The 14,177-nt window shown below is 52.4% G+C and overlaps 1 protein-coding gene across 2 annotated transcripts in view; it reads right to left on the bottom strand.

Moving 5' to 3' along the window:
- The window catches only part of UCHL1 (ubiquitin C-terminal hydrolase L1), a 62,734-nt gene that overhangs the window by 29,468 nt on the left and 19,089 nt on the right, over positions 1 to 14,177 (bottom strand). For both annotated transcript variants that reach the window (XM_075346994.1, XM_075346995.1), the window contains exons 5-6: positions 13,671 to 13,718; positions 11,657 to 11,726 (exon numbers count right to left, since the gene is read on the bottom strand). In XM_075346994.1, the coding sequence (XP_075203109.1) occupies positions 11,657 to 11,726; positions 13,671 to 13,718 (118 nt within the window). The remainder of the gene's footprint in view (positions 1 to 11,656; positions 11,727 to 13,670; positions 13,719 to 14,177) is intronic.

Raw genomic sequence — 14,177 nt, 5'->3', positions numbered from 1 at the left:
GGTCTGAGTTACTGGTCTAGACTGCAATGTTTCAAGAATTTTAGACAGTCATAGACAATTTGTCAGCAAAAGCTGCAAACTCCGTCCCTGTCACCTGGACAGCATTTACAGGTGGTTCTCCCTGGGTCACCTCTAGCAGCGGCCCCGGCTGAGCAATTGCCACAGGGGCCGAGCACTGCACACAATGGGGGTCAGTGGAACCTGCCGGTAGAGTAGCCCCACATGCGGTACAAGCAGCATATAAAGTCCGTGCCTTGGCACTTTTGCTTTTTGCGGACGACATGCTGTTATCTCCTTGAGAAATCTAAGGAGGGTATATAGCAGAAAATCACCAGCGACTGTACAGTGCAAAGTATTGCCAGCACAAAATACAAAAGTACACTATGGCACAAGTGGGGGAGAGCCCTTGAGGGCTGCTTACCGCCCGCTGAAAAGCGGGTGTGAGATCGTAGAATCCCTTGTCTGGGTCTCCCAGCCTCCCCTCCGCAGTTCAGCGTGCAGGCAGGAATGGCTGCCGGCGTCCTGTGAAGAGGGGCGGACCGTGGGCGTCCCAAACAAAAGAGCGGGAAGCTGCGTCCCCCTGTGCCTAGTGTGAGGGCTGGAGTATGTAAAACAGACTCCAGCTCTTAACGCTGCTGGACTGTACAGCGTCCCGCCCTCCTCCTGACTGGCAGGTCCGGGGGCGGGAACGATACGAACTAGGCCGCAAAAGCCGGGGACTGTAGTAATCTAGCGCGGCCGTCATATATGCACGGCCAGCGCGGAAGTCCCCGGCGCACCACAAATCCCAGCCGCGACCAGTAAACACTGACCCCAGCGGCCGGATCGGCCGATCGTACAAAGTCACCTCACTCAGCAGAGCTGTAGTGAGTAACAACACCAGCGCAGCAGCGCTGTTTACCCCGGCGCACTAACACACCCAGCAATGCTGCAGTGTGCGTGCGATAAGCACGGGGACACGGAGTACCTTGATGGAGCAGGGTCCTGTCCCTGAGAAAACTCCGCTCCGTATCCAGCAGATCCTCCAGAGGCTGTGGATGGAGCACGGCCTCAGTGCCCGGAGACCGGTAAAGTCCCACTTCACCCAGAGCCCTAATGGGGATGGGGAAGGAATCAGCATGTGGGCTCCAGCCTCCGTACCCGCAATGGGTACCTCAACCTTAACAAACACCACCGACAGAAAGTGGGGTGAGAAGGGAGCATGCTGGGGGCCCTAGTATGGGCCCTCTTTTCTTCCATCCGACATAGTCAGCAGCTGCTGCTGACTAAACAGTGGAGCTATGCATGGATGTCTGGCCTCCTTCGCACAAAGCATAAAACTGAGGAGCCCGTGATCCCACGGGGGGGGGGGGTGTATAGCCAGAAGGGGAGGGGCCTTACACTTTTAAGTGTAGTACTTTGTGTGGCCTCCGGAGGCAGTAGCTATACACCCAATTGTCTGGGTCTCCCAATTAGGAGCGACAAAGAAAAGAGCCGAAACGGCCCCCTCTTACAGGTGGGCAACCGCCGCCTGAAGGACTCGCCTACCTAGACTGGCGTCTGCCGAAGCATAGGTATGCACCTGATAGTGTTTCGTGAAAGTGTGCAGACTAGACCAGGTAGCTGCCTGACACCTGCTGAGCCGTAGCCCGGTGCCGCAATGCCCAGGACGCACCCACGGCTCTGGTAGAATGGGCTTTCAGCCCTGAAGGAAGCTGAAGCCCAGAAGAACGGTAGGCTTCAAGAATCGGTTCCTTGATCCACCGAGCCAAGGTTGACTTGGAAGCCTGCGAACCCTTACGCTGGCCAGCGACAAGGACAAAGAGCGCATCTGAACGGCGCAGGGGCGCCGTGCGAAACACGTAGAACCGGAGTGCCCTCACTAGATCTAATGAGTGCAAATCCTTTTCACATTGGTGAATTGGATTAGGGCAAAATGAAGGGAAGGAGATATCCTGATTGAGATGAAAAGGAGATACCACCTTAGGGAGAAATTCCGGGACAGGACGCAGAACCACCTTATCCTGGTGAAAAGCCAGGAAGGGGGCTTTGCATGACAGCGCTGCAAGCTCCGACACTCTGAGTGATGTAACTGCCACTAGAAATGCCACCTTCTGCGAAAGACGTGATAAAGAAACATCCCGCAGCGCCGCGAAAGGTGGTTTCTGAAGAGCAGTTAGCACCCTGTTAAGGTCCCAGGGTTCCAGCGGACGCTTGTAAGGTGGGACTATGTGGCAAACTCCCTGCAGGAACGTGTGGACCTGCGGAAGCCTGGCCAGGCGCTTTTAAAAAAATACGGAGAGCGCCGATACTTGTCCCTTGAGAGAGCCGAGTGACAAACCCTTGTCCATTCCGGATTGAAGGAATGAAAGAAAAGGTGGGTAAGGCAAACGGCCAGGGAGTAAACCCATTATCAGAGCACCAGGATAAGAAGATCCGCCAAGATCTGTAATAGATCTTGGCGGACGTTGGTTTCCTGGCCTGTCTCATAGTGGCAATGACATCCTGAGATAATCCTGAAGACGCTAGGAGCCAGGACTCAATGGCCACACAGTCAGGTTGAGGGCCACAGAATTCAGATGGAAAAACGGCCCTTGTGACAGCAAGTCTGGGCAGTCTGGAAGCGCCCACGGTTGACCCACCGTGAGATGCCACAGATCCGGGTACAACGATCGCCTCGGCCAATCTGGAGCGACGAGAATGGCGCAACGACAGTCGGACCTGATCTTGCGTAACACTCTGGGCAGCATCGCCAGAGGAGGAAATACATAAGGCAGTCGAAACTGCGACCAATCCTGAACTAATGCGTCCGCCGCCAGAGCTCTGTGATCTTGGGAACGGGCCATGAATGCCGGGACTTTGTTGTTGTGTCGTGACGCCATGAGATCGACGTCCGGCGTTCCCCAGCGGCGACAGATCTCTCGAAACACGTCTGGGTGAAGAGACCATTCCCCCGCATCCATGCCCTGACGACTGAGAAAAGCTGCTTCCCAGTTTTCTACGCCCGGGATGTAAACTGCGGAGATCGTGGAGGCTGTGGCTTCCACCCACTGCAGAATCCGCCTGACTTCCTGGAAGGCCTGACGACTGCGCGTGCCGCCCTGGTGGTTGATGTATGCGACGGCAGTGGCGTTGTCCGACTGTATACGGATCTGTCTACCCTCCAGCCACCGATGGAAAGCCAATAGGGCTAGATACACTGCCCTTATCTCCAGAACATTGATCTGAAGGGAAGACTCTACCGGAGTCCAGGTTCCCTGAGCCCTGTGGTGGAGGAAAACCGCTCCCCACCCTGACAGGCTCGCGTCCGTGGTGACCACAGCCCAGGTTGGGGGTAGGAAGGATTTTCCTTGCGATAGAGAATTGGGAAGGAGCCACCACTGAAGAGACGTCTTGGTTGCAAGGGACAGACGTTCCTGTCGAGGGAAGTAGACCTGTCCCATTTGCAGAGAATGTCCCATTGGAGTGGCCGCAGATGGAATTGCGCGAACGGCACTGCCTCCATCGCTGCCACCATCTTCCCCAGGAAGTGCATGAGGCGCCTCAAGGGGTGTGACTGACCCCGAAGAAGAGAATGCACCCCTGCCTGCAGAGAAAGCCGTTTGTCCAGCGGTAGCTTGACTACCGCTGACTGTGTATGAAACTCCATCCCGAGGTAAGTCAGTGATTGGGTCGGTGTCAACTTGGATTTTGGGAAGTTGATTATCCACCCGAACTGCTGGAGAGTCGCCAGAGCGACGGTAAGGCTGTGTTGACACGCCACCCGAGAAGGTGCCCTGACTAGGAGATCGTCTAAGTAGGGAATCACCGAGTGGCCCTGAGAGTGTAGGACCGCCACAACGGATGCCATGACTTTGGTGAACACCCGTGGGGCTGTCCCCAGGCCGAAAGGCAATGCCACGAACTGAAGGTGTTCATCCCCGATGGCGAAACGCAAGAAGCGTTGATGTTTGGGTGCGATCGGCACATGGAGATAAGCATCTTTGATGTCGATCGATGCTAGGAAGTCTCCTTGTGACATCGAGGCGATGACCGAGCGGAGAGATTCCATCCGAAACCGTCTGGTTCACACATGTCTGTTGAGCAGTTTGAGGTCGAGAACGGGACGGAATGATCCGTCCTTTGGCACCACGAACAAGTTGGAGTAAAAGCCGCGACCATGTTCCTGAGGGGGAACAGGGATCACAACTCCTTCTGTCTTCAGAGCGTCCACTGCCTGAAAAAGTGCGTCGGCCCGAGCGGGGGGCGGAGAGGTTCTGAAGAAACGACAAGCAGGCGCGGTCGGCGCGGAAGTCCGCCGGTCTTCACAAATCAGCAGCTGCTGCAGCGTCCAGGAAGAAGGCGCTCCATGCACAGTCCCCATGGGGACACAGTACCTTATAGATGCAGGGCCCGGTCCCTGAGGATGAATAGACTCCTGTCCGGCAGATTCCCACAGGGGCTGCGGAGGGAGCCCGGTCCCAGTGAAATGGATGACCGGTCAGGATCCCACTTCTCCCAGAGCCACTAAGGGATGGTGAAGGAAAACGGCATGAGGCTCCGGCCTTTGTACCCGCAATGGGTACCTCAACCTTAACAGCACCGCCGACATAGTGAGGTGAGAAGGGAACATGCCGGGGGCCCCGTGGGGGTCCTCTTTTCTTCCAACCGATATAACTAATCTGAGAATGCATGAGTGGATGTGTGCCTCCTTCCACACAAAGCATAAAACTGAGGAGCCCGTGATGCACGGGAGGGTGTATAGGCAGAGGGGAGGGGTTACACTTTTTAAAGTGTAATACTTTGTGTGGCCTCCGGAGGCAGAAGCTATACACCCAATTGTCTGGGTCTCCCAATGGAGCGACAAAGAAATTAAACTTTATAAAATGAGCAGCTGCTTGACTGACAGTTGCACTGGAGCAGATCATATTCATAGTTATCCCCTCCCTTTATTAGAATTAGCATAAGTATTATACCATTGATTACGTTTTCACTAGGAAGCACCTGTGAGGTCATACCCATGTGACCAGAAGGGGCAGGGCCTCAGACAACAAAGCTGGATACCTGGTCACATGGGTGTGACCTCACAGGTCCTTCCACCGGCAAAGGAAGTAGTTTTCTGCACACAAAAAAAACCCAAAAGAAAAAAAAAAAAAAAAAAAAAAAAAAAACCACACCCAAAAAGCAGCATGTGTTTGTGAAATCTATGCCTGGAAGGGCTAAATGCAGGAAAGACACCAACAATTGACATGCTGAAGATTTTTTCCACCCAAAACTGCAAGTGGGAAAAACAAAAAAAAACACAAACCCCCAAACAATCAAAACCGTAACATGTGCACAGCACTTCAGAACTCTCATTGACTTAGCTGGCATAAGTATGAACATGCAGATTTTGGTGATAAACTGCACCAAGTCTGCAACCAAAAAAAACACTAAATGTGCACAGCCTAGGTTCAGAACAGCAAAAATCAATTTTGTAATTAATGGTATATAGCTATCACTTTCAAATAAACTGTATTAAAGGCAAGATTTGTACATTGTCGAACAGATAGCAGATTTGTGGTTTGCAAAAAAAGGGAATTTTGTTTACTTACCGTAAATTCCTTTTCTTCTAGCTCCAATTGGGAGACCCAGACAATTGGGTGTATAGCTATGCCTCCGGAGGCCACACAAAGTATTACACTAAAAGTGTAAAGCCCCTCCCCTTCTGCCTATACACCCCCCGTGCTCACAGGCTCCTCAGTTTTGGTGCAAAAGCAAGAAGGAGGAAAAGTTATAAATTGGTTTAAAGTAAATTCAATCCGAAGGAATATCGGAGAACTGAAACCATTCAACATGAACAACATGTGTACACAAAAAACAGGGGCGGGTGCTGGGTCTCCCAATTGGAGCTAGAAGAAAAGGAATTTACGGTAAGTAAACAAAATTCCCTTCTTTGTCGCTCCATTGGGAGACCCAGACAATTGGGACGTCCAAAAGCAGTCCCTGGGTGGGTAAAAGAATACCTCATAATAGAGCCGTAAACGGCTCTGTCCTACAGGTGGGCAACCGCCGCCTGAAGGACTCGCCTACCTAGGCTGGCATCTGCCGAAGCATAGGTATGCACCTGATAGTGTTTCGTGAAAGTGTGCAGGCTCGACCAGGTAGCTGCCTGACACACCTGCTGAACCGTAGCCTTGTGCCGCAAGGCCCAGGACGCTCCCACGTCCCTGGTAGAATGGGCCTTTAGCCCTGAGGGAACCGGAAGCCCCGAGGAACGATAAGCCTCGAGAATTGGTTCCTTGATCCACCGAGCCAGGGTTGATTTGGAAGCTTGTGTCCCTTTACGCTGGCCAGCGACAAGGACAAAGAGTGCATCCGAGCGGCGCAGGGGCGCCGTACGAGAAATGTAGAATCTGAGTGCTCTCACCAGATCTAACAAGTGCAAATCCTTTTCACATTGGTGAACTGGATGAGGACAAAAAGAGGGTAAGGAGATATCCTGATTGAGATGAAAAGGGGATACCACCTTAGGGAGAAATTCCGGAACCGGACGCAGGACCACCTTGTCCTGGTGAAACACCAGGAAAGGGGCTTTGCACGACAACGCTGCTAGCTCAGACACTCTCCGAAGTGAAGTGACTGCTACTAGGAAAACCACCTTCTGCGAAAGGCGTGAGAGAAATCTCCCTCATTGGCTCGAACGGTGGTTTCTGAAGAACCATCAGCACCCTGTTCAGATCCCAGGGTTCCAACGGACGCTTGTAAGGAGGGACGATGTGACAAACCCCCTGCAGGAACGTGCGTACCTGTGGAAGTCTGGCTAGGCGCTTCTGAAAAAAGACAGAGCGCAGAGACTTGTTCCTTAAGGGAGCCGAGCGACAAACCCTTTTCCAATCCGGATTGAAGGAAGGACAGAAAAGTGGGCAAGGTAAACGGCCAGGGAGAAAAACCCTGAGCAGAGCACCACGACAGGAATATTTTCCACGTCCTGTGGTAGATCTTGGCGGACGTTGGTTTCCTAGCCTGTCTCATAGTGGCAATGACCTCTTGAGATAATCCTGAAGACGCTAGGATCCAGAACTCAATGGCCACACAGTCAGGTTGAGGGCCGCAGAATTCAGATGGAAAAACGGCCCTTGAGACAGCAAGTCTGGTCGGTCTGGTAGTGCCCACGGTTGGCCGACCGTGAGATGCCACAGATCCGGGTACCACGACCTCCTCGGCCAGTCTGGAGCGACGAGGATGGCGCGGCGGCAGTCGGCCCTGATCTTGCGTAACACTCTGGGCAACAGTGCCAGAGGAGGAAACACATAAGGGAGTTGAAACTGCGACCAATCCTGAACTAAGGCGTCTGCCGCCAGAGCTCTGTGATCTTGGGACCGTGCCATGAATGTCGGGACCTTGTTGTTGTGCCGGGACGCCATTAGGTCGACGTCCGGCATGCCCCAGCGGCAACAGATCTCCTGAAACACGTCCGGGTGAAGGGACCATTCCCCTGCGTCCATGCCCTGGCGACTGAGAAAGTCTGCTTCCCAGTTTGACGCCCGGGATGTGAACTGCGGATATGGTGGAGGCTGTGGCTTCCACCCACAGAAGAATCCGCCGGACTTCCTGGAAGGCTTGCCGACTGCGTGTCCCGCCTTGGTGGTTGATGTATGCCACCGCTGTGGAGTTGTCCGACTGAATTCGGATCTGTTTGCCTTCCAGCCACGGCTGGAACGCCTTTAGGGCAAGATACACTGCCCTTATCTCCAGAACATTGATCTGAAGGGAGGACTCGGTCTGAGTCCAAGTACCCTGAGCCCTGTGGTGGAGAAAGACCGCTCCCCACCCTGACAGGCTCGCGTCCGTCGTGACCAACGCCCAGGATGGGGGCAGGAAGGATTTCCCCTTCGACAGAGAAGTGGGGAGAAGCCACCACTGAAGGGAAGCTTTGGCTGCCCGAGAAAGGGAGACGTTCCTGTCGAGGGACGTCGACTTCCTGTCCCATTTGCAGAGAATGTCCCATTGAAGTGGGCACAGATGAAACTGCGCAAAAGGAACTGCCTCCATTGCTGCCACCATCTTCCCTAGGAAGTGCATGAGGCGCCTCAGGGGGTGTGACTGGCCTTGAAGGAGAGATTGCACCCCTGTCTGTAGTGAACGCTGTTTGTTCAGCGGAAGCTTCACTATCGCTGAGTATGAAACTCCATGCCAAGATATGTCAGTGATTGGGCCGGTGTCAGATTTGACTTTGGAAAATTGATGATCCACCCGAAACTCTGGAGAGTCTCCAGAGCAATGTTCAGGCTGTGTTGGCATGCCCCTTGAGAGGGTGCCTTGACAAGAAGATCGTCTAAGTAAGGGATCACCGAGTGTCCCTGAGAGTGTAGGATTGCCACCACTGTTGCCATGACCTTGGTGAAGACCCGTGGAGCTGTCACCAGGCCAAAAGGCAGTGCCACGAACTGAAGGTGTTCGTCCCCTATGGCGAAACGCAGGAAGCGCTGATGCTCTGGTGCAATCGGTACGTGGAGATAAGCATCTTTGATGTCTATTGATGCCAGGAAATCTCCTTGGGACATTGAGGCGATGACGGAGCGGAGCGATTCCATCCGGAACCGCCTGGTTTTCACATGCTTGTTGAGCAGTTTTAGGTCCAGAACGGGACGGAAGGATCCGTCCTTTTTTGGCACCACGAACAAGTTGGAGTAAAAACAGTGACCCCGTTGCTGAAGAGGAACAGGGATCACCACTCCTTCCGCCTTCAGAGTGCACACCGCCTGCAGAAGAGCCTCGGCTCTGTCGGGGGGCGGAGATGTTCTGAAGAATCGAGTCGGAGGACGAGAGCTGAACTCTATCCTGTAACCTTGAGATAGAATGTCTCTCACCCATCGGTCTTTTACTTGTGGCAGCCAGGCGTCGCAAAAGCGGGAGAGCCTGCCACCGACCGAGGATGCGGTTTGAGGAGGCCGAAAGTCATGAGGAGGCCGCTTTGGGAGCGGTTCCTCCGGCGGTCTTTTTAGGACGTGACTTAGACCGCCATGCATCGGAGTTCCTCTGATCTTTCTGAGGCCTTTTGGACGAGGAAAATTGAGACCTGCCCGCGGTCCGAAAGGACCGAAACCTCGATTGTACCTTCCGTGGTTGAGGTCTGTTTGGTTTGGACTGGGGTAAGGATGAATCCTTTCCCTTGGATTGTTTAATGATTTCATCCAATCGCTCACCAAACAAGCGGTCGCCAAACAATGGCAAACCGGTTAAAAACTTTTTGGAAGCAGAGTCTGCCTTCCATTCACGTAGCCACATGGCCCTGCGGAGTACCACCGAATTGGCGGATGCCACCGCCGTACGGCTCGCCGAGTCCAGGATAGCATTAATGGCGTAGGACGCAAACGCCGACGCCTGAGTGGTTAAGGACACCACTTGCGGGGCAGATGTACGTGTTACTGCATTAATCTGCGCCTGACAAGCTGAGATAGCTTGGAGTGCCCATACGGCTGCGAATGCTGGAGCAAAAGACGCGCCGATCGCTTCATAGATGGATTTCAACCATAGTTCCATCTGTCTGTCAGTGGCATCTTTGAGTGAAGCCCCATCTTCCACTGCAACTATGGATCTAGCCGCCAGTCTGGAGATTGGAGGATCCACCTTAGGACACTGAGTCCAGCCCTTGACAACATCAGGGGGGGAAGGGATAACGTGTGTCCTTAAGGCGCTTGGAAAAACGCTTGTCTGGACAGTATCGATTTTTCTGGATTGCCTCTCTGAGGTCAGAGTGATCCAGAAACATATTTAATGTACGCTTGGGAAACCTGAAACGGAATTTCTCCTGAGAAGCAGACTCCTCAATTGGAGGAGCTGGGGGAGAAATATCCAACACCTGATTGATGGTCGCTATAAGATCATTCACTACTGCGTCACCTTCAGGTGTATCTAGGTTGAGAGCGGCTTCAGGATCAGAATCCTGATCTGATACCTCCGCTTCATCCTCCAGAGAGTCCCCCTGCTGGGACCCTGAACAGTGTGATGAAGTGGAGGGAATTTCCCAGCGACCCCGCTTGGGCGGCCTGGGACTGCGGTCCGTGTCAGAGACCTCACCCTGGGACCTATGGGTTACCCCAGGGGCACTTTGCTGTTCCAATTGAGGGGGACCAGGGGTCAAGGATTGGACAGTGCCCGGGGCCTGAATCACCGGTCTGAACTGCAATGCTTCCAGTATCTTAGCAGACCATTTATCCATACTCTCAGACAGTTTGTCAGCAAAGGCTGCAAACTCCGTCCCTGTCACCTGGACAGTGGTAGCAGGTGGTTCCACCTGGGCCACCTGTAGCAGAGGCTCCGGCTGAGTAAGTGCTACAGGGGCCGAGCATTGCACACAATGAGGGTCAGTGGAACCTGCCGGTAGTACAGCTGTACATGAGGTACAGGTTGCAAAGTACGCCTGTGCTGTGGCACCCTTGCTTTTTGCAGATGACATGTCTCCTCTGAGAACAACCAGGAGGGTATATAGCCAAGAATCAACAGGGCGACCGTACAGTGCAATGTATAGCCTAATATATATATATATTATATATATTATATAACACACACACACACACACACACACACACACACACACACACACACACACACACACTTCGGTACTCAGTGGGGCCAGCACCACAGGTGCTGCTTACCGACCGCTCAGAGCGGTTGTGTGATCACCAGATTCCCTGCCTGGGTCTCCCTGTGTTGTCTCTCCTCTCCAGCGTCTGAATCGCTGACAGGAATGGCTGCCGGCGTTCTGTGGGGAGGAGGGGACCGTGGGCGTGCCCAAGAAAAGTGCGGGAATCTAGTGCCCCAGTGTACTGAGTGAGGAGGATACTAATGTATGCTCCAGCCCTCAGCGCTGACGATCTGTGCAGCGTCCCGCCCTTCCCCTGACTGGCAGGCCTGTGGGCGGGAATATACGACACTAGGCCGCAGAAGCCGGGGACTAAAGTTATAAGCGCGGCCGGCAATAAGCGCGGCCGCGCGGTAGTCCCCGGCGCACTAACACACCCAGCAGTGCTGGAAAGTGTATGGCACAAGCGCTCCATGCGCGGTAGTCCCCGGCGCACTAACACACCCATCAGTGCTGTAATGTGTATGGCACAAGCGCTCCATGCGCGGTCCCCACGGGGACACAGAGTACCTCACAGTAGCAGGGCCTTGTCCCTGAGGATACCCGGCTCCTATCCAGTAGAATCCCAGGGGCTGCGGAGGGAGCACGGTCCCAGTGCCTGGAGACCGATCCGGATCCCACTTCACCCAGAGCCCATTAAGGGATGGGGAAGGAAAACAGCATGTGGCTCCTGCCTATGTACCCGCAATGGGCACCTCAACCTTAACAACACCGCCGACCAGAGTGGGGTGAGAAGGGAGCATGCTGGGGGCCCTGTTATGGGCCCTCTTTTCTTCCATCCGACCTAGTCAGCAGCTGCTGCTGACTAAGTTGTGGAGCTTATGCGTGGATGTCAGCCTCCTTCGCACAAAGCATAAAAACTGAGGAGCCCGTGAGCACGGGGGGTGTATAGGCAGAAGGGGAGGGGCTTTACACTTAGTGTAATACTTTGTGTGGCCTCCGGAGGCATAGCTATACACCCAATTGTCTGGGTCTCCCAATGGAGCGACAAAGAAAGGTGGCTGTTCACATTGGACTAAAGCACTAAAACTGGTTAAGAAAAAAAAAAAAAAAAAAAACCCACATCCTCACCCAGTTCATAGAGATTACCACCAACAGCTGTTAACACCACCAAGTGGAAGTGAACACCATCTTCATTAGGCTGGGGAAAAAATACAAGGTAATTTGCACCAGAGATTTAAAAGGGGAAAAAAAAAACCAAAACTTGCATGCAAGTCAAAGATTCTCAGAATGAATATACATTACTTAGCCCCTGGACAAAGTGGCGTAGCAACTGCTTTTGCTGCCCGGGGAGGTCAAATTTGACGCCCCCCTCCGTTTGAGAGGGGTGAGGGGGAAGGAAGGGTGGAAGGTGAGATTGGGGATAGCTACCCCGCAACAGATGGAGGAGGGCGGTGGCTACTGCGGGGCTGATAGTGTGCAGCGGTGGATCGGGGCACTTACCAAATTGCACTTGCAGGGATCACCCTCAGCTTTCACGGATGGAGTGAAGCTGAGGGGAGTGGTCACCTACAGGTCACCGGCCCCAGATCCAAGGTGATTGGTGAGATCGGTCACAAGGCCAATCAGAGCTGTGGGCTGGTGTAACAGTTCACCCAGCTCCAGCCAACGATCAGTGCTATAGCAGAACTGATCATTGCTGGATTTCAATGTTTCAGCCACGGACCCCACCCCTCCTGAGGTCAGGTAGAGGTACCCTCCTCCCCGAATCTAAGGTTTTTGCACATAGATCGCAACCACCGAGGCCACGATTTCGCCATGGGTCATTAAGTACTATGTCACCATGACATACCCAGTACCTCATGGGTCGTTAAGACATACAGATGGGGAATTTAGATTGTGAGCCCCAATGGGGACAGTGTGCCTGATGTATGTAAAGCGCTGCGCAATATGTTAGCGCTATAAAATAAAGATTTATTTTAAGGGGTTAAATATGTTCATGAATGCAGCTGCGGATGGCCCTTTTCTATAAGCTTTCTACTTTTTTTACCCCAAAATACCCCATGACACGTGCCGCCCAGGGCGAACTCTCCCCCCCCCTCCCTCTTCTACACCACTGCCTGGACAGGTGATAAGGGCTGAATACTGAAGAAATAATTAGTGCCTGGCCATAGCTTCCCTTTGAGTTAATTGTGCCGGCACCAGCGCAGTTTTGGCAAAGTGACCAAGACCAACAAGAATACCGTTAAGTGTGTGCAAATGTTTTATACCAGAAGACTGCTACCCCCCCCCAAAAAAAAACAAACAAAAAAACCCAGTATGGCTGGGGCCTTTATTCCTCCTTTTTATTGAAGTTTTGCGCGGTGGCCCTCATCTGTATGGCTGGTGTGCGCAAGTGCTAGCTTTATCTTGAAGTTTGCTTAATAAAATGGTTCCAGTTTCAGTGTTTGCGCATACCACCAACTCTGCTGCCATTATATTTGAGACACTGTTTGATATTCACAGTGAGAGTCTTCTATAAAATGCTGCTGGAGTTGTCAGTATGCACACACTGACAAAACATTTATTGAAGAGATCAACTACAAAGTTAACATAGCACTGCACACGAACCTGTCAAACGGATCAATCCTGGCTTGGGACAGACGGACACTTTCTGCATTATATAATGAACACCACAATGTGCAGCCTCCACTCTCCCCGACTCAGAATCCAAACCCTGAATCCCGCAACAGTGCCCCGCACCACAGTGCAGCCTGCATGCTTAGCTGTCTTCAGGTCATTTGATGTCTGCGTGCTGCTGCCCTACCTCACCATGACATGTGTGATGTTGGCAGGCAGTTCCTCTTCTCTCCCAGACCATGATGCTAATGTGGGCAGGCAAAGGCAATGGCTGGCACGTGTGCAGTGATATGCTGACGTGAACAAGGACACGTTCAACATTGTATAGGGAATAAAAAAAAAACCCACAACCAATACCTTTTCTTGGCTTTAGTTCTGTAATAGTAAAGAGGCGTGGCCTGTGACTGGTCTCATGCACTGCTGAAGCCAATCAGTAGCTGGGGGCGTCTCCTCTTGCCATCAGGATTTGGACAGAATGACAGGTTCAGCATTATATAGCAAGTACACATTTCATATTTGCGCTTACCCGGCAGTGTCCTTCAGCTGCGATGGCGTTATGTGCAGCGCACAAGGCCTGGAAGACATTAAGTGAATTTGTTAGAATCAGAAAGAAAAAAAATATCTTATGTTTAATTAAACAATGGGGAGGTATTCTGCTCACAGGAGATTCATCAATGCCGGAAAAAGTAAATGCAGCCAACCGACAATGCATCTAAGGCCCTGTGCACACTTGCCGGTTTTTCTGCGGATTTGCTGCAAGTGTCGCTGCAGAAAATGTTCAGAACATCTCTGCAGTGATTCACCAGCAAATTCTATGAGGAGGGAAAAAAAAAAAAAAAAAAAAAAAAAAAAAAAAAAAAAAAAAAAAAGTGCAGTGCGCACTATGCAGATTTTGACAGCTGCATGTTTTGCTGCGGGATTCCTGCAGCAAGAACAATTGAACGTCACTTTTCCGCAGGTAGCTGTGGGATTTCACTCCATTGACTAATGTAATCATGAAATCCCGCAGGGAATAACGCAGGTAGCAAATTCT

The sequence above is a fragment of the Anomaloglossus baeobatrachus genome, chromosome 1, assembly GCF_048569485.1.
Source record: "Anomaloglossus baeobatrachus isolate aAnoBae1 chromosome 1, aAnoBae1.hap1, whole genome shotgun sequence".
NCBI classification, from domain to species: Eukaryota; Metazoa; Chordata; class Amphibia; order Anura; family Aromobatidae; genus Anomaloglossus; species Anomaloglossus baeobatrachus.
The sequence above is the reverse complement of the archived record's forward strand: the minus strand, read 5'-3'. Positions and strand labels throughout refer to the sequence as shown.